The sequence below is a fragment of the Salvelinus namaycush genome, chromosome 29, assembly GCF_016432855.1.
Source record: "Salvelinus namaycush isolate Seneca chromosome 29, SaNama_1.0, whole genome shotgun sequence".
Classification (NCBI taxonomy): Eukaryota; Metazoa; Chordata; class Actinopteri; order Salmoniformes; family Salmonidae; genus Salvelinus; species Salvelinus namaycush.
In genome coordinates, this window is record NC_052335.1 from 20,679,995 (window position 1) to 20,700,608 (window position 20,614).

At 48.1% G+C, this 20,614-nt stretch overlaps 1 protein-coding gene across 1 annotated transcript in view; it reads left to right on the forward strand.

The window, feature by feature from the left end:
* LOC120023998 (solute carrier family 35 member F1-like) overlaps positions 1 to 20,614 on the forward strand; it is an 89,509-nt gene that overhangs the window by 30,821 nt on the left and 38,074 nt on the right. The window contains exon 2 of the mRNA XM_038968088.1: positions 3,335 to 3,462. Within this exon, the coding sequence (XP_038824016.1) occupies positions 3,335 to 3,462 (128 nt within the window). The remainder of the gene's footprint in view (positions 1 to 3,334; positions 3,463 to 20,614) is intronic.

Here is a 20,614-nt window from a genome sequence, read left to right on the forward strand (position 1 = left end):
GAGTCTACGATACGTAAAATACTAAACAAGAATGGTGTTCATGGGAGGACACCACAGAAGAAGCTACTGCTGTCCAAAAAAAACATTGCTGCACATCTGTAGTAGGCAAAAGTGCACCAAAAGTGCACCTGGATGTTCCACAGCGCTACTGGCTAAATATTCTGTGGACAGATGAAACTACAGTTGAGTTGTTTGGAAGAAACACACAACACTATGTTTGGAGAAAAAAAGGCACAGCACACTAACATCAAAACCTCATCCCAACTGTAAAGTATGGTGGAGGGAGCATCATGGTTTGGGGCTACTTTGCTGCCTCGGGGCTTGGACAGCTTGCTATCATTGATGAAAAAATGTATTCCCAGATGAAGATCAGATAAAATGTTATGACCAATTTATGACCAAGGGTTCACATACTTTTTCTTGCCACTGTACATACAATAGGCCTATATCATCCAAGTTGCATGATTGCCTATGCTTACACAAGTGTCTCATTGAAAATGTTCTATGTTTAAAATCCTAAAACACCAAATTAGACCTGCCTTGTTATAAATTAGGCCTACATTTATTATAAATTAGGCCTACCTTTATTAGAAATTAGGCCATCATCACTGTCAATTGTGAATGATAATTCTTCACGTTTTACAGGTGAAGCATCCATGTTGCCTGCATGCCAACCATTTGATTTCAGTTTCATGGTAATATGCATTTCGATCTTCTTAAATGACGTAGGTGTCACGGCCGTCAAAAGAAGTGGACCAAAGTGCAGCGTGGTGAGCGTACATTACTTTTTATTTGGATAATGTCGCCAACAAAAACAATAAACAATACAAAACGACCGCAAAGCTTAAGAGGGCTATAGTACCCCAAACAAAGACAACTACCCACAACGAAAGGAGGAAAAAGGGATACCTAAGTATGGTTCCCAATCAGAGACAACGATAGACAGCTGTCCCTGATTGAGAACCATACCCGGCCAAAACATAGAAACACAAAATCATAGAAAACAAAACATAGAATGCCCACCCCAAATCACACCCTGACCAAACCAAATAGAGACATAAAAAGGCTCTCTAAAGTCAGGGCGTGACAGTAGGCTAAGTAGCATAGCTGTTTAATCTCATTTTAGTCAAAGCATATTTTAGCCTATGGCACCTGCTGTTGAGGTCTGTCCACATGAGAAAAAAAACATTTCAGCACAATCATCTAAATTTTCATCAGAAATGATGTGGTGTTTTTGGTATGACAGTAGCCTAACATTATCTATGCTATTATATTTGGTTTGTTATGTAGAATACAAATGAAATATAAAGTGATCTTGCAAGACATGGCACCATTCTGGAAGTGGCGGAGCATGGAAGTGGCACTACACCCCTGATTTATAACGGTTGGCTGACTTCTGGGAGTTTTATCTCAAACCACTTTTTACATCATCGCAGCACGACAAAAGATTTGGGAATGACCCAAAATCATGTAGGACTAAAGCCCCGAAAGCCAGATCCTGGTGACTTCCCTGGTCCTTAGAGGTATGTATAGAGAAAGAACACACAGTGACATCCCTGTTTAACCTAACAGATAACCTCTCTTGAAGCTGGACGCTAAGCTACGGACATAAAACTAGGTAAATACACCTGTACTTTTAGGAAACAACCTTTCTCCGTGAACAGTGGCAGGCTGGCTGTTTTTTGTGCTGTGTGACCGTTACCCGGTGATTGTAATGACTTATAGTAGAGCACAGAACCATCCAGAATCTGGGAAAGGAAACAGCTCCCCATCACAGCACTGCACTCTGCAATCCCGCCAGTCAAGGAAAGGAAGCCATTTTGAACCTTTTCCCTACAAATGTTTAACTCCAGGAATCTGTACAACTGGTGGCATATCTCTGTGTGCTTAGAAAGACTGTCAATATATGCAAATGCATAGTAATTAGACAATTTAATTCAGTGCATCTGTTACAAGTTTATGTAATTATTCAAGCACTGCTAAATGGGTTACATCAACTGTTTTACAAACACAGACTCTTCGCTCATAGCTACAGTATTAGCTTAGATTTCTCATAAAGTACCAGCACATTTATCAGTGCTCTAATGGTATGAGTGTACAAGACTATACTGTAGCTACCGTAGTAATAACCCCACCGACCTGTTTGACAGTTTGATGTTTTTGAGCATGAATGAATAATTAGCTTTTGGATGCCTCCTACCTGCTCCTCTGTAAATAGTGTTGTGCTGAAGGTCTGAACTCGCTTCTTTGTTGTCTCCAATTATTCCTCCTCTTTGGCCTGACTCTCTTTCTCTCTCACTCTACCCACACTCTGATCCCAGAGAGCTTTCTTTTGGCAATTATGATCATTAAAAAAGCTGACATTTTAGAATGCTCTCATGTTGGGCTTGTTGTGCTAAGAGATTACTGCACACAGTGCTAGCTATAATAACTGAAAACAAATAACTAGCTAGCCGCATTGTTCTATTGAGATTGCAGGAGTTTTTTCCCCTCCCATGATCCTTGGGAAGAGGCTGACTTCTCTCAAGGGTGGTTTTGTTTATCTGTTTGTTTTGTCATGTTAATTGCTTCCCTTGTTGTATCTGTCTTGTAATTAATTTGGAAATGTTAGCCATGCACTGAAGCTGAAAGGGAAATCTTATATACGGTAGTTCAACGAGGTAGCGTTCTCCTGACAGTCGCCAAACTCAGACTCGTCGGACTGCCAGATGGTGAAGCGTGATTCATCACTCCAGTGAACGCGTTTCCACTGCTTCAAAGTTCAATGGTGGCGATCTTATCATCACTCCAGCCGACACTTGACATTGCACATGGTGATCTTAGGCTTGTGTGCGGCTGCTCGGCCATGGAAACCCATTTCATGAAGCTCCCGACTAACAGTTTTTGTGCTGACTTGCTTCCAGAGGCAGTTTGGAACTTGGTAGTGAGTGTTGCAACCGAGGACAGAAAAATGTTGTTGCTCCTAGACGTTTCCACTTCACAATAATAGCACTTACAATTGATCGGGCAGCTATAACAGGGCAGAAATCTGCCGAACTAACTTGTTGGAAAGGTGTCATCCTATGACGGTGCTACGTTGAAAGTCAATGAGCTTTTCAGTAAAGCCATTCTACTGCCAATGTTTGTCTATGGAGATTGCATGGTTGTGTGCTCGACTTTATACACCTGTCAGCAACGGGTGTGCCTGAAATAGCCAAATCCACTAATTTGAAGGGGTGTCCACATACCTTTGGATATATAGTGTATATCAACCCACAATATCTCATGAGCGTACAGTTATATTCCCTGTGCGAACAGACGTTGTTATAACATGTCTCTCTTATTCTCTTCACAGGTGAGGAGAATCTGCTGGCTATACTGAAGAGGCGATGGTGGAAGTATATGATTCTGGGATTAATAGACATCGAGGCTAACTACCTGGTTATCAAAGCCTACCAATACACCACACTAACCAGCGTACAGGTGAGTCTGTTTACATCTATCACATCTGAACCCATAGGTGTGTGTGTGTGCAATGGGTGTGTGGGTACAAACATGTGTGTAGGTGTTTGTGTGTCTACTATATTATTCTGCCGGTCCCTAGACATCCCCCTGACTGGTCAGCCATAAGACGGTAAGACAGCAATGGCCTTTGAGTCCAGAGGCGTAGGCAGAAATTGCCGTGTGGCTGGGCCTGAGTAAAAGTGACTGGGCCAACATTTTCCAGCAACAATACACAGACATCAGTGGTGTAGTCGTGGTGCATGGAAAAGTGGTGCATGGAAAACATTTTCCAAACATTTCCCAAACGGCCTGCCTGGTGAATGAATAGGCACCCTGTGTAAAAGAAATCTATGAAAAACAGATGCTACTCTGAATGACCTAAAGTCATGGCAATGCAAAATACATCCAGCATGATATCCAGAATGAAATAAAAGGCCCTTATGGCTGATATGTTAGGCTAAGGGGCCAGATAAGAGGATGCTAGTTGTTACTGATTCATCTCTGTATTGTATGTTTTGCTGGAGGACATTTATGGATTACAAAAAAAGGCTTAGGCTACATTAAATTCCATTCCTTACATCAGCTGATATATCAAAGTGCTGTACAGAAACCCAGCCTAAAACCCCAAACAGCAAGCAATGCAGGTGTAGAAGCACGGTGGCTAAGAAAAACTTCCTAGAAAGGCCAAAACCTAGGAAGAAACCTAGAGAGGAACCAGGCTATGAGGGGTGGCCAGTCCTCTTCTGGCTGTGCCGGGTGGAGATTATAACAGAACATGGCCAAGATGTTCAAATGTTCATAAATGACCAGCATGGTCAAGTAATAATAAACATAGTAGTTGTCGAGGGTGCAACAAGTCAGCACCTCAGGAGTAAATGTCAGTTCGCTTTTCATAGCCGATCATTGAGAGTATCTCTACTGCTCCTGCTGTCTCTAGAGAGTTGAAAACAGCAGATCTGGGACAGGTAGCACGTCCGGTGAACAGGTCAGGGTTCCATAGCCGCAGGCAGAACAGTTGAAACTGGAGCAGCAGCACGGCCAGGTGGACTGGGGACAGCAAGGAGTCATCATGCCAGGTAGTCCTGAGGCATGGTCCTAGGGCTCAGGTCCTCTGAGAGAGAGAGAGAGAGAATTAGAGAGAGCATACTTAAATTCACACAGGACACCGGATAAGACAGGAGAAGTACTCCAGATATAACAGACTGACCCTAGCCCCCCGACACATAAACTACTGCAGCATAAATACTGGAGGCTGAGACAGGAGGGGTCAGGAGACACTGTAGCCCCATCCGATGATACCCCCGGACAGGGCCAAACAGGCAGGATATAACCCCACTCACTTTGCCAAAGCACAGCCCCCACACCACTCGAGGGATATCTTCAACCACAAACTTACCATCCTGGGACAAGGCCGAGTATAGCCCACAAAGATTTCCGCCACGGCACAACCCAAGGGGGGCGCCAACCATGGTTTCCACATATTCCTACCCTAATATTACTATTTTTGTATAACTGTTTTATGCTTTAGTCTTTGCCACCTGATTTCTGTAGGCCTAGGCTATTTCGTGTATAGGGGAACTGATGATCGCTACCGGATCGAGTCTGATCCTCTGGCCTGAACCTCATAACCTGTCCCTAAAGTTCTTCTATCGAGAAGCAAAATAAAGAGGCTAAACTGTAGAACTTCTCATTGTGAATGCGAATCATTCTCATTGTGAATGCGAATCATTCTCATTGTGAATGCGAATCATTCTCATTGTGAATGCGAATCATTCTCATTGTGAATGCGAATATCAGGAGTCAGAGAACAGAGCGGAGGGCGGAGCTGTCTGGTGCTGAAATATTTGATTTGACTTTCGCAGGCTCAGCTTTACCTGCCCGTGTGGTGCTCAATAGCCCAAAAGTGCCCACTTTTTGCCATATGAAAACAGCCACACACAACACAATACAAACACTTTAGGCCTATATCTTGAACTGTACGGCTATGAAACGTATGGGTATGAAATGAATAGCTCACTTTGAATAAACAAACACTACTCTATAGGCATTCAGACATGAAATCATTATGCATAATACCACAGCGGGTATGAGTACAACAGCTCACTTGAATCCGCAAACATAAACCATGGCCTACCAAGGCAGGCATTAAAACATGAACTCATCATACATAGACTAATATCACGGTGGGTATGAATACAGTAGCTCACTTTGAATCAAACACATAGGCCTGACCTACCAAGGCAGGCATGAAAACATTAGGCTAAATTGAAAATAAACAGTATCCAGACTTAACTTTCTTGTGTTTCACATTTTACAGCACAAGTGTAGATGCCTAGGCATGGTGTTGAAGGTGGAGATTATATCATCATAGTCCAAAAAGTCCCTGAGTTCCGTTTCAAAGGACAACCAGGCTATAATTGTTGAGACGTGCAGTCAGCATGCAAGATCTGATGGATGTTTTGATACGGCCTGTAGTGAAAAAATGGCCTGACCACTTGCACAAAATTCTTCCACTGCTCTTTCGTTTGCTACATACTTTAGTCTGAGACTGCCGTCATTGAAGTCGTTTGTGGTGAAGAGGGGCAGGAGGGGTGTTGTACAAAATGAAGTCATCAGTGATTGGATCGTCTCTAACCAATCAGAATATCAAAGCTAATGACACATTTTTAAACTGCCACTTTACCCACATGTGTTCTGGCTCTGGCCCAACCCATCGGTTTCTGGACCAATCAGACTGCCCCGAATGATCCAGACTCATTGTGGAGAAGAAACTAAGTTTATTGGTGTGGCATTTGGCCGGAGCAAGGAGTCTACATAGCCAGGCAAGTGGAGAAGTCTCTCTCAACAGTAAGTCATAGGAAGTGTGATGATGGCTCTTAGTTGTCTATTGATATTAGGAGAAATGTCAGGGCTACAGCTGTCTAAACCTTCAATAAGGGATGGGAATTCCTGACCTCATAAACATGCTTCATTCAGCATCTTCAGCAGAGATATGGTAGTGACCACATGGGGCCAGCAGTGATTATTTCAGTGGAAAAGTCCTAGACCCTGCCAGACAGGGCGCTGCTGCTTTCATCTAGGTCTGACCCCAATTAGGTGACTGGCAAATTGTTTGGTCATAAGGCTGTTGGTCGACCTTGATTGTTGTCGTCGTGCAGTAACAAATATATATATATTTGTGTCCATCTCAGTGAACTAATCCATTGTGGAGGCCTAGACTAAAAGCCAATTTATGTTTGATCCGAAAAAAAATGTAATCGGATGCTCAATAGGGATGGTGTGACGCAAATGCGGAGCCTTCAGAGGCATGCAGAGGCCAAATCAAGCACCTTGCCCTACCAAATTTTGTAACAATGCGGAGGGCTCTGTATAGCTCCGCATTGGCATAATTAGTTGACGGTAGGTTGGGGCAGTAGCTCACTACCTTGAAAACAGCTCTGCACTGCTCAGCGAAGCGCAATAAGTATGAATGCCTTGACTTCTGCTGAGGCCATATCACCATAAATGCCACATGGCCAATGCAGACGTGGGATTGATCATGCGCCCAGATGCACAATGCACTTCTCACTCCAGCCAATTTGTGCACATTCATTGTTTCATAACTTCATTGTGTGAATTGTTTGCTTTGCTTGTTAGTGTAGATCAATTCCCCATTACATATATCGCCATTAGTACATTTACCGTTAATTCCCATAATTTATAATCTACAATGTTGTTAATTTGGTTATGGTAATTTATTTTAATGCATTCAATATTATTATTCAAGTATTCCCGTTCTCATTGTCTGAGTGGACCCTTTTTTTTTTGCAGGATGCATAACCAATGCTACACTTGTGAGAAACAAGTTTTGGTTTATTTCATTCCATTTACGAGGTGTCAATTTAGTCTTGGTCTTTTGTTTGGAGCCTGCTGTCAATGTTGAGTAAGGACGCGCACGCATAGAAGTAGGCCTATAGGCCACCTGGCCTGCGCACAAATGTAGGCATATAAATGTGCTCATTTGGGGATCGGATAGTATTTCTGATTGGCTTAACGCACCGCCATTAATGACCTATGGAGCTTCTCAAAGTCATATTTTCTTCACCTCAAACAGCAAGCAAAGTCTGTTTTTACATCCATTGAGAATAACAATAGTCCCGCAATGTATTTGAAAAATCTTTCCAGCTCTCTCCCTTTCGATAACCACTCAGCGTGAAAGGGAAAAATGTGATGCTCTGATCCAGTGGAAACGTCATAAAATAGGCCTACCTCATAAATGCTTATCGGTGCTTGACTTGGACTGAAATATATACTCATTTTGGGTGCTGGTACTGTTCATATTTAGGTGTAGGAGCTCCACAATACTGTTGAGCTAATATTCTATAAGAGGAACATGAGCTCAAGCAGTAGAAAATTTGAGGTGCTGGTACTCAGCTCCGGTATGTTTCTTATCTCTTGCGCAAATAGCCTACAACTGTGTCTGTCCTGAGCTCACTGGCGCTGGAAATTCTAACGGCCCAGAATATTTTATACAATGCTAGCGCAAGCTTCGGGCCGGTCCCTAGTTAATAGTTGATGCAATGTTTCAAGTAAGTTGCAGACAGGCCATGTGTAGCTGTGATGTGGTCTGTGTGTAGCTTGTGTAGAGGAGTCCGGCGCAGGACAGCAGATATGAGTAAATAAACGTAATTTACTCAAAATAGACAAATATAATACAATAAAGTGAGCTCACATAACGGACCGATTTACATACAATCAATTACTCACAAACAAAGGGGGGAACAAAGGGTTAAATAATTGTAATTGGGGAATTGAAACTAGGTGTGTAAGACAAAGACAAAACAAATGGAAAATGAAAAGTGGATTGGCGATGGCTAGAAGGCCGGTGACGTCGACCGCCGAACGCCGCCCGAACAAGGAGAGGGACCGACTTCGGCGGAAGTCGTGACAGTACCCCCCCGCTTGACGCACGGCTCCAGCAGTGCGCCGACACCGACCTCGGGGACGACCCGGAGGACGAGGCGCAGGGCGATCCGGATGGAGACGGTGGAACCCCCGCAGCAACGAAGGGTCCAAGACGTCCTCCACCGGCACCCAGCATCTCTCCTCCGGACCGTACCCCTCCCACTCCACGAGGTACTGAAGGCCCCTCGCCCGACGCCTCGAGTCCAGGATGGCTCGAACAGTATACACCGGGGCCCCCTCGACCTCAGACTCCTGGAGTGGACCAGCCACCACCGGCCTGAGGAGAGACACATGGAACGAGGGATTAATACGGTAATCTGGGGGAAGCTGTAACCTGTAGCATACCTCGTTCAGTGTCCTCAGGACTTTGAATGGCACCACAAACCGCGGACCCAGCTTCCGGCAGGGCAGGTGGAGGGGCAGGTTTCGGGTCGAGAGCCAGACCCGGTCCCCCGGGGCCTCACTGCGGTGGCCGTCGGTGCTCGCCTTCTGCCGCCTCACAGCCCTTTGCAGGTGCACATGGGCGGCGTCCCAGGTCTCCTCCGAGCGCTTAAATCATTCTTCCACCGCAGGAGCTTCGATCTGGCTCTGATGCCAAGGTGCCAGAACCGGCTGATACCCCAGTACGCACTGGAAGGGAGAGAGGTTAGTGGTGGAGTGGCGGAGTGAGTTTTGGGCCATCTCTGCCCAGGGGATGAACGCCGCCCACTCCCCCGGCCGCTCCTGGCAATATGACCGCAGAAACCTACCCACATCCTGGTTTACTCTCTCCACCTGCCCGTTTCTCTCGGGGTGAAAACCTGAGGTAAGGCTGACCGAGACCCCCAGACGTTCCATGAACGCTCTCCAGACCCTGGACGTGAACTGGGGACCCCGATCAGAGAGACTGTCCTCAGGCACCCCGTAGTGCCGGAAGACGTGAGTGAACAGGGCCTCCGCAGTCTGTAGGGCCGTAGGGAGACCAGGCAAAGGGAGGAGACGGCAGGACTTAGAAAACCAATCCACAACGACCAGGATCGTGGTGTTGCCCTGTGAGGGAGGAAGATCCGTCAGGAAGTCCACCGACAGGTGGGCCGTTGTGGAACGGGTAGAGGTTGTAACATCCCTCTGGGCAGGTGCCTGGGAGCCTTGCACTGGGCGCACACCGAGCAGGAGGACACATAAACCCTCACGTCCTTGGCCAAGGTGGACCACCAGTACTTCCCACTAAGGCAACGCACCGTCCGACCGATGCCAGGATGACCAGAGGAGGGTGACGTGTGGGCCCAATAGATCAAACGGTCGCAGACAGCAGAAGGAACATACATGCGCCCAGCTGGACACTGGGGGGGACTGGGCTCTGTGCGTAACGCCCGCTCGATGTCCGCGTCCAGCTCCCACACCACAGGCGCCACCAGGCAAGAGGCCGGAAGTATGGGAGTGTGATCCATGGACCGCTCCTCTGTGTCATACATCCGGGACAGTGTGTCTGCCTTAGCGTTCTGGGAACCTGGTCTGTAGGACAGAGTGAAAACAAAACGGGTAAAGAACATGGCCCACCTTGCCTGGCGAGGGTTCAGTCTCCTCACCGCCCGGATGTACTCCAGATTGTGGTGGTCAGTCCAGATGAGAAAAGGGTGTTTAGCCCCCTCGAGCCAATGTCTCCACGCCTTCAAAGCCTTGACGACAGCCAACAGCTCCCGGTCCCCCACATCATAGTTTCGCTCCGCCAGGCTGAGCTTCTTCGAAAAGAAAGCACAGGGGCGGAGCTTTGGTGGCGTGCCCGAGCGCTGAGAGAGCACGGCTCCTATCCCAGCCTCGGACGCGTCCACCTCCACTATGAACGCCAAAGAGGGATCCGGATGAGCCATCACGGGAGCCGAGGTAAACAGAGCCTTCAGGTGACCAAAAGCCCTGTCCGCCTCAGCCGACCACTGCAGCCGCACCGGTCCCCCCTTCAGCAGTGAGGTAATGGGAGCTGCTACCTGACCAAAACCCCGGATAAACCTCCGGTAGTAGTTGGCAAACCATAGAAACCGCTGCACTTCCTTCACCGTGGTGGGAGTCGGCCAATTACGCACGGCTGAAATGCGGTCACTCTCCAGCTCCACCCCTGAAGTGGAAATGCGGTACCCTAGGAAGGAGACGGACTGTTGGAAGAACAGACATTTCTCAGCCTTGACGTATAGGTCATGCTCCAACAGTCGACCAAGCACCCTGCGCACCAGGGCACATGCTCGGCGCGTGTAGCGGAGTATATCAGAATGTCGTCGATATACACTACTACACCCTGCCCGTGCAGGTCCCGGAAAATCTCGTCAACAAAGGCCTGGAAGACTGATGGAGAATTCATCAACCCGTACGGCATGACGAGGTACTCATAGTGCCCTGAGGTGGTACTAAATGCCTTCTTCCACTCGACCCCCTCCCGGATACGCACCAGGTTGTAAGCGCTCCTGAGATCCAATTTTGTGAAGAAGCATGCCCCGTGCATTGACTCGATCACACTGGCGATTAGAGCTGTACCTCACAGTGATCTGATTTGATACCCCGATAGTCAATACACGGGCGCAGACCTCCATCCTTCTTCTTCACAAAAAATAAACTCGAGGAGGCAGGTGAAGTGGAGGGCCGAATGTATCCCTGCCCCAGGGATTCGGAGACATATGTTTCCATAGCCGCCGTCACCTCCTGTGACAGAGGATACACGTGACTCCTGGGAAGTGCTGCGTCTACCAGGAGATGTATTGCACAATCCCCCCGTCGATGGGGTGGTAATTGAGTCGCCTTCTTCTTACAGAAGGCGAGAGCCAAATCGGCATATTCTGAGGGGATGCGCACGGTGGAGACCTGGTCTGGACCATTCCACCGTAGTCGCACCGATGGAAACCCCTACACACCTCCCTGAGTACTCTCATGACCACCCCTTGAGAGCCCTCTGTTGCCACGAAATAGTGGGGTCTTGACAGGCCAACCAGGGTAGGCCCAGCACCACGGGAAACGCAGGAGAATCAATAAGGAAGAGACTGATTCTCTCCTTGTGACCCTCCTGCGTAACCATGCTTAGTGGAACGGTGGCCTCCCTAATCAGCACCTGACACTAATGGTTTACTATCTAGGGCGTGCACAGGGAACGGCATATCCACAGGAACAAGGGGAATCCCTAAACTATGGGCAAATGAATGGTCGATAAAATTCCCAGCTGCGCCTGAATCTACGAGTGCCTTATGCTGGGAATGCGGGGAAAACTCAGCAAATTTAATAAACACATACATGTGAGCAACAGGGGGCTCTGGGTGAGCCTGGTGCCGACTCACCTGGGGTGACACGATAGTGCCCTGCCTGCTGCCTCGACTCCCTGAGGAACCCCCCCAGCACCGACCAGCAGTGTGCCCTCTGCGGCCACAGATGGTGCAGGGAATGGCCCCTCCTCCGGTCGCCCTAAGTGCAGCACCTCCCAGCTCCATCGAAGCGGAGGTGCTGGGGGACGGAACTGACAGGCCCCGATCCGGACGTCCGCGGGTAGCCAGCAGGTTGTCCAGCCGGATGGACAGGTCCACCAGCTGGTCCAACGTGAGGGTGGTGTCTCAGCAGGCCAACTCCCGACGGACGTCCTCGCGCAGACTGCACCGGTAGTGATCGATCAGGGCCCTGTCGTTCCATCCCGCGCTGGCGGCCAGGGTCCGGAAGTCCAAAGCGAAATCCTGCGCGCTCCTCGTCCCCTGCCTCAGGTGGAACAGACGTTCAGCCGCCGCTCGACCCTCAGGCGGGTGGTCGAAAACTGCCCGAAAGCGGAGGGTGAACTCTGCGTAATGGTCCAACGCCGCGTCTCCTTCATTCCATACGGCGTTGGCCCACTCCAGGGCTTTGCCTGAGAGGCAGGAGACGAGGGCGGACACGCTCTCACGTCCCAAACTAGCCGGGTGGACGGTCGCCAGGTAGAGTTCAAGCTGGAGTAGGAACCCCTGGCATCCGGCAGCCGTCCCGTCATACTCCCTCGGGAGCGCGAGCCGAATCCCGCTGGGACCGGGTGAAGGATGGGAGGACAGTGGGGCCTGCTGTAGTGGGCCTCTATTGCCACAGAGAAACTGTCATGTTTGCGATAGCTCGCAATGATTGTGCATTAGTGAAACTTACAGGTCCGTAGGAGAAACGGGTACCAAAAAAAACGTTTAGTTACGAGAACCAAGCTATCATAAGTGCTTTATATAGGCCTATTATGCATTTTGTATAAACAAATAGCATATTCTATAATTGTGGTACAACAAAGGTAAACTATTCTGCATTTTGTCTGCTCCTGCTGACTCCATTCTTGGTGAGTAATTCTGTAATGTGGTCTGTGTGTAGCTTGTGTAGAGGAGTCATGCGCAGGACAGCAGATATGAGTAAATAACGTAATTTACTCAAAATAGACAAATATAATACAATAAAGCGAGCCCACATAACGGACTGATTTACATACAAACAATTACTCACAAACAAACAAAGGGGGGAACAAAGGGTTAAATAATGAACAAATAATTGGGGAATTGAAACCAGGTGTGTAAGACGAAGACAAAACAAATGGAAAATGAAAAGTGGATCGGCGATGGCTAGAAGGCCGGTGACTTCGAACGCCGCCCGAACATGGAGAGGGACCGACTTCGGCGGAAGTCGTGACAGTTGCCAATGTGATTTATAGGATATTTATTTTTATTTTGATATTTTCTACCTGCAGGCTGCAATGTTATGTGTTGGCTGTCTGTAGGCTAATTTTACATAGTAGGCTATAGAAGTTACTTTTTAGGTTTGTATAATTTTCATTTAGATTTGGATAGAATTTTGATGAACCGCAACACAATTTTTGAGATATGAAGACATTATTATATTATAAATTAAACAGAACCGTTTCATGAAAATGTACAAAACTGGCATGCAGATCGGTAGAAATGGTAAGATAAATTGGCATTCCACATGAGAAAGGTTGCAGACTCCTCGTGTAGCCTATTATTGGCAACTTCAGGATAGTAATTGCAGAATCTGCGAGAGGTGAATAGTTAGGTCAGGTTTTTTATTCTGGTAATCTAGATCTCTCTCTTGAGGCATTTGTCTTATTTCATCAAACCGTAAGCTTTAAGCATCAGACAAGCTCCATACATACAGTGGCAGGAAAAAGTATGTGAACCCTTTTTGAATTATCTGGATTTCTGCATAAATTGCTCATCAAATTTGATCTGATCTTCATCAGATCACAACAATAGACAAACATTGTGTGCTTAAACTAATAACGCACAAATTATTGAATTTTCCTGTCTATATTGAAAACATAATTTAAACATTCACAGTGTAGGTTGGAAAAAGTATGTGAACCCCTAGGCTAATGACTACTCCAAAAGCGAATTGGTGTCAGGAGTCAGCTAACCTGGAGTCCAATCAATGAGACGAGATTTGGAGATGTTGGTTAGAGCTGCCTTGCCCTATAAAAAACATTCACAAAATGTGTGTTTGCTATTCACAAGAAGCTTGCCTGATGTGAACCATGCCTCGGACAAAAGAGATCTCAGAAGATCTAAGATTAAGAATTGTTGACTTGCATGAATTCGGAAAGGGTTACAAAGATATCTCTAAAAGCCTTGATGTTCATCAGTTCACGGTAAGACAAATTGTCTATAAATGGAGTAAGTTCAGCACAATTGCTACTCTCCATAGGAGTGGCCGTCCTGCAAAGATGACTGTAAGAGCACAGCGCAGAATGCTTAATGAGGTTAAGAAGAATCCTAGAGTGTCAGCCAAAGACTTTCAGAAATCTCTGGAACATGCAAACATCTCTGTTGACGAGTCTACGATACATAAAACACTAAACACGAATGGTGTTCATGGGAGGACACCACAGAAGAAGCCACTGCTGTCCAAATAAACTAAGTGCACCTAGATGTTCCACAGCGCTACTGGCAAAATATTCTGTGGACAGATGAAACTACAGTTGAGTTGTTTGGAAGGAACACACAACACTATGTGTGGAGAAAAAAAAGGCACAGCACACCAACATCAAAACCTCATCCCAACTGTAAAGTATTGTGGAGGGAGCATCATGGTTTGGGGCTGCTTTGCTGCCTCAGGGCCTGGACAGCTTGCTATCATCGACGGAAAAATGAATTCCCAAGTTTGTCAAGACATTTTGCATGAGAATGTTAGGCTATCTGTCCGCCAATTGAAGCTCAACAGAAGTTGGGTGACGCAACAGGACAACCACCCAAAACACAGAAGTAAATCAACGACAGAATGGCTTCAACAGAAGAAAATACGCCTTCTGGAGTGGCCCGTCAGAGTCCTGACCTCAACCCAATTTGAGATGATGTGGCATGACCGCAAGAGAACAGTTCACACCAGACATCCCAAGTATATTGCTGAACTGAAACAGTTTTGTAAAGAGGAAGTCTGATCCGCAACTACAGAAAACGTTTGGTTGAGATTATTGCTGCCAAAGGAGGGTCAACAAGTTATTAAATCCAAGGGTTCACATACTTTTCCCACCCTGCACTGTGAATGTTTACACGGTGTGTTCAATAAACACATGAAAACGTATAATTGTTTGTGTGTTATTAGTTTAAGCAGACTGTGTTTGTCTATTGTTGTGACCTAGACGAAGATCAGATCAAATTGTATGACTAATTAATGCAGAAATCCAGGTATTTCCAAAGGGTTCACATACTTTGTCTTGCCACTGTAAATTATTTTATTAAAACACATAGGGTGTGTCTATATATGGAAAAATACAGGTTAACAAATTTAGACCAATCAAATCAAATGTATTTATATAGCCCTTCTTACATCAGCTGATATATCAAAGTGCTGTACAGAAACCCAGCCTAAAACCCCAAACAGCAAGCAATGCAGGTGTAGAAGCACGGTGGCTAAGAAAAACTCCCTAGAAAGGCCAAAACCTAGGAAGAAACCTAGAGAGGAACCAGGCTATGAGGGGTGGCCAGTCCTCTTCTGGCTGTGCCGGGTGGAGATTATAACAGAACATGGCCAAGATGTTCAAATGTTCATAAATGACCAGCATGGTCAAATAATAATAATCACAGTAGTTGTCGAGGGTGCAACAAGTCAGCACCTCAGGAGTAAATGTCAGTTGGCTTTTCATAGCCGATCATTGAGAGTATCTCTACCGCTCCTGCTGTCTCTAGAGAGTTGAAAACAGCAGGTCTGGGACAGGTAGCACGTCCGGTGAACAGGTCAGGGTTCCATAGCCGCAAGCAGAACAGTTGAAACTGGAGCAGCAGCACGGCCAGGTGGACTGGGGACAGCAAGGAGTCATCATGCCAGGTAGTCCTGAGGCATGGTCCTAGGGCTCAGATCCTCCGAGAGAGAGAAAGAAAGAGAGAGAATTAGAGAGAGCATACTTAAATTCACACAGGACACCGGATAAGACAGGAGAAATACTCCAGATATAACAGACTGACCCTAGCCCCCCAACACATAAACTACTGCAGCATAAATACTGGAGGCTGAGACAGGAGGGGTCAGGAGACACTGTGGCCCCATCCGATGATACCCCCGGACAGGGCCAAACAGGCAGGATATAACCCCACCCACTTTGCCAAAGCACAGCCCCCACACCACTCGAGGGATATCTTCAACCACCAACTTACCATCCTGAGACAAGGCCGAGTATAGCCCACAAAGATCTCCGCCACGGCACAACCCAAGGGGGGGGGGGCGCCAACCCATCTATTGGTCGAAAGAACAGACGACTTTCGGTCGTCTAAGATTTTTTTTTGTCGGGGACAGCCCTACTCTCATTATTCCATGTTGATCCTCCTGGAACCGAGTATGCAGCTCAGTCAGCTGTCTGTTCCGGACGATGAGTCTAGCATTTTTGGGCAGCTGTTAGAGACGATTTCGATTTCTTTTGTCATATTTGGTTAATTACGTAGAAATGTTCAAAAAGTTGCACTTTTTAAGGGCCTCTTCACTATTCTCTATGTCTATGTAGTGCTATGAACTCGCGGTTAAGTTGATTTAAAACATTACCCTGGCATTGATTGTGATGGCTTTGCACTATAGCCTTCACATTTATCCAGTGCAAAAGAGTGGGGTTTGCTAGCCTGGTGTTGAAGCATGCCTCGCAAAGATGCTTCCAATCTTGATATATGTCTCTAACAAATGAGCCTTCCATAGTGGCCTCGGAGAAATGTGTACACAGTTTTACAGAAAAGAGCGTGTGTCACGTTCCTGACCTGTTTTCCTTTTTCTTGTATTTATTTAGTTGGTCCTGGCGTGAGTTGGGTGGGTGTGTCTATGTGTGATTTTCTATGTTGGGATGTTTGTGTTCGGCCGGGTATGATTCTCAATCAGAGACAGCTGTCAATCGTTGTCCCTGATTGAGAATCATACTTAGGCAGCCTGGGTTTCACGTGTGTTTTGTGGGTGTTTGTTTCCTGTCTCTGTGTTTGTTGCACCACACGGTACTGTATCGGTTTATGCACTTTGTTTATTTGTTTTGTAATTCAGTATTCAGTTTCGTTTTAATAAATCATTATGAACACTAACCACTCTGCGTATTGGTCCGATCCGTCTCGCCTCTCCTCGTCCGAGGAGGAGGAATAATATGACGATAGCCGTAACAGAAACACCCACCACCAAGGGACCAAGCGGAGTGGAGAAGGGCGGCAACAGCAGCGGAAAAAGACCCAGGACTCGTGGACTTGGGAGGAGATCCTGGACGGCAAAGGACCCTGGGCTCAGCCAGGGGAATATCGCCGTCCCAAGGCGGAGTTGGAGGCAGCGAAGGCAGAGAGGCGCTGGTATGAGGAGGCAGCGCGGCGACGCGGTTGGGAGCCCGAGAGTCAGACCCAAAAATTTATTGGGGGGGGGGCACACGCGGAGTGTGGCAAAGCCGGGTAGGATACCTGAGCCAACTCCCCGTGCTTACCGTGGAGTGAGAGGGTGTCGTACTGGTCAGACACCGTGTTATGCGGTAAAGCGCACGGTGTCCCCAGTACGCGTGCTTAGCCCAGTGCGGGCTATTCCACCTCGCCGCACTGGTAGGGCTAGGTTGGGCAATCTTGCCGGGTGCCATGAAGCCGGCCCAACATATCTGGCCTCCAGTACGTCTCCTCGGGCCGGCGTACATGGCACCAGCCTTACAGATGGTGTCCCCGGTTCGCCAGCATAGCCCAGTGCGGGCTATTCCACCTCGCCGCACTGGCAGGGCTACGGGGACCATTCAACCTGGTAGGGTTGGGGAGGCTCGGTGCTCAAGAGCGCGTGTCCTCCTTCACGGTCCGGTATACCCGGTGCCACCTCCACGTACCAGTCCTCCGGTGGCAGCCCCCCGCACCAGGCTGTCTCTCCGGGTTCTCTCTCCAGCTGCTCCCACCTGTCCAGCGCTGTCAGAGCCTTCCTCCTCTCCAGCGCAGCCTGAGTCTGAACTGCCTGCCTTCCCAGCGCTGTCTGAACTGCCTGCCTTCCCAGCGCTGTCTGAACTGCCTGCCTTCCCAGCGCTGTCTGAACTGCCTGCCTTCCCAGCGCTGTCTGAACTGCCTGCCTTCCCAGCGCTGTCTGAACTGCCTGCCTTCCCAGCGCTGTCTGAACTGCCTGCCTTCCCAGCGCTGTCCGACCTGTCTGCCTGCCCAGCGCTGTCCGTATGGCCAGAGCCGTCCAGCCAGAGCCGTCCAGCCAGGACCAGCCAGAGCCGTCCAGCCAGGACCAGCCAGAGCCGTCCAGCCAGGACCAGCCAGAGCCGTCCAGCCAGGACCAGCCAGAGCCGTCCAGCCAGGACCAGCCAGAGCCGTCCAGCCAGGACCAGCCAGAGCCGTCCAGCCAGGACCAGCCAGAGCCGTCCAGCCAGGACCAGCCAGAGCCGTCCAGCCAGGAGCTGCCAGAGCCGTCCAGCCAGGAGCTGCCAGAGCCGTCCAGCCAGGAGCTGCCAGAGCCGTCCAGCCAGGAGCTGCCAGAGCCGTCCAGCCAGGAGCTGCCAGAGCCGTCCAGCCAGGAGCTGCCAGAGCCGTCCAGCCAGGAGCTGCCAGAGCCGTCCAGCCAGGAGCTGCCAGAGCCAGCCAGCCAGGAGCTGCCAGAGCCAGCCAGCCAGGAGCTGCCAGAGCCAGCCAGCCAGGATCCGCCAGAGCCAGCCAGCCAGGATTCGCCCCTCAGTCAGGAGCTGCCCCTCAGTCCGGTGCTGCCCTTTGGTAGAGTGGGTTTGACATGGAGGGTGGCCATTGGGAGGAGACCACGGAAGCGGGGTTTGACTATGGTGGGTTGGGGACCACGACCAGCGCCAGAGCCGCCACCGTGGACAGACGCCCACCCAGACCCTCCCCTAGAGTTTATGCGGGTGCGCCCGGAGTTCGCACCTTAAGGGGGGGGTTATGTCACGTTCCTGACCTGTTTTCCTTTTTCTTGTATTTATTTAGTTGGTCCTGGCGTGAGTTGGGTGGGTTTGTCTATGTGTGATTTTCTATGTTGGGATGTTTGTGTTCGGCCGGGTATGATTCTCAATCAGAGACAGCTGTCAATCGTTGTCCCTGATTGAGAATCATACTTAGGCAGCCTGGGTTTCACGTGTGTTTTGTGGGTGTTTGTTTCCTGTCTCTGTGTTTGTATTCTGCGCCAGATAGGTCTGTATCGGTTTGCCACTTTTGTTATTTTGTATTTGTTTAGTGTTCACAGTAGTTTTTGTTAATTAAACATGTTGAGCACTGGCTACGCTGCGTGTTGGTCCGATCCCTGTTTCACCCCCTCTTCTAGTGAAGAGAGGGAAGGCCGCCGTTACAGCGTGCTTTGTCGAACTGTATGCCAGCCAATAAAACTGTCCATACCGAGTGGTGCAGCGGTCTAAGGCTCTGCATCTCAGTGCTTGAGGCGTCACTACAGACCTGGTTCAATTTCAGGCTGTATCACAACCGGCCGTGATTGGGAGTCCCGTAGGGCAGCGCACAATTGCCCCAGCGTCGTCCGGGTTAGGGCTTGGCCGGGGTAGGCCGTCATTGTAAATAAGAATTTGTTCTTAACTGACTTGCCTAGTTAAATAAAGGTTTTTAAAAAATGTATTCCAAAACGAGGAAGACTCATATTTTTGGTTGTGTGGGTGGTTCGTCAACTACAGTTCAGACAAATGCGCAGGTGGCCTCGTGATGACATGCTCATCATGACAAGGCCGGGCTGGGCGATGTTGAGCTAGGCTGTGGAAGTCAAAGCAGTAGCTAACCTCATGGGCTGATGATGACTCTGACAGATTTGGTTAAGCCAATGGAGGTAGTGGAGCAGGTGTTGTCTTCATCCTCCATCTGTGGCTTTTTGCTGCTAGCGCTAGTTTGCATTAGCAAAGAATTGCAGAGGGTCTAAACAATTTTCCCACACTTAGCATGCTAGTAGGTACATGGGTGGGGGGGTGGGTAGTGGTACCATATGATTGCGATAAAACAAATTAGCCTCCTACTGCATTTTTCAACATTTCTGTTTAGTCAGGAGAAAATACAAACTACAAATCAAATTCATGTACTTAATGTTATGTGTATATATAAAATGAAATAAATGAATTTGATTTGTTGTTTGTAATATATATAAATAAAGCCATCTTGATTGGCTGGCCCTCTGCCCGGCCTGGCCCTGCCGTGAATCCACTTTTGGTTGAGACTACATGATAAGGGGGCTAATTAAAGGTGCACTGGCTGACTCTCGTTCCATGTGTCAGTTTATCTTCATTAAAATGTGGTTAGTGCCAAAGGAGCCTTACTCATATCCACCCGAAAGGCATCAGTTTGCTAGTGGAGGGAGGGATGGAGAGAGGGAAGATTATAGGAGAGTCCTGCTGAGAGCAGGATAGATTTTTTTTTCTCCCCCTCTTCATTTCCTCTAATCTCAGCTAAATCTGGCATTTCCCTCCACCCCTCCGGAGCCCAGCCAGGACTCAGGATCCATCCAGGGGCCTCAGGGCTGAGTGATTTGGGGAGACAGACAGTGAGGAGTGTGTTGGTATCCCCTCTGTAGTCTTAAATCAGGCACCTAAACACTCTCCTCTCTCAGTAGTCAGGGCTGAACGGGAACAGACACTTCCATTAGTACTTCACTGGCTTACCTGGACTTTTATGGTACTTCCTGCTCACACAGGTTATTATAGTTTTGCTTTTTTATGTTAGTTTTTATTTCTATTTGTTTTTTATTAGTAGTCCTGACACTTAGAGGAAGGCCCACAAAATTGTCAGACTCCAGTCACCCAAGTCAT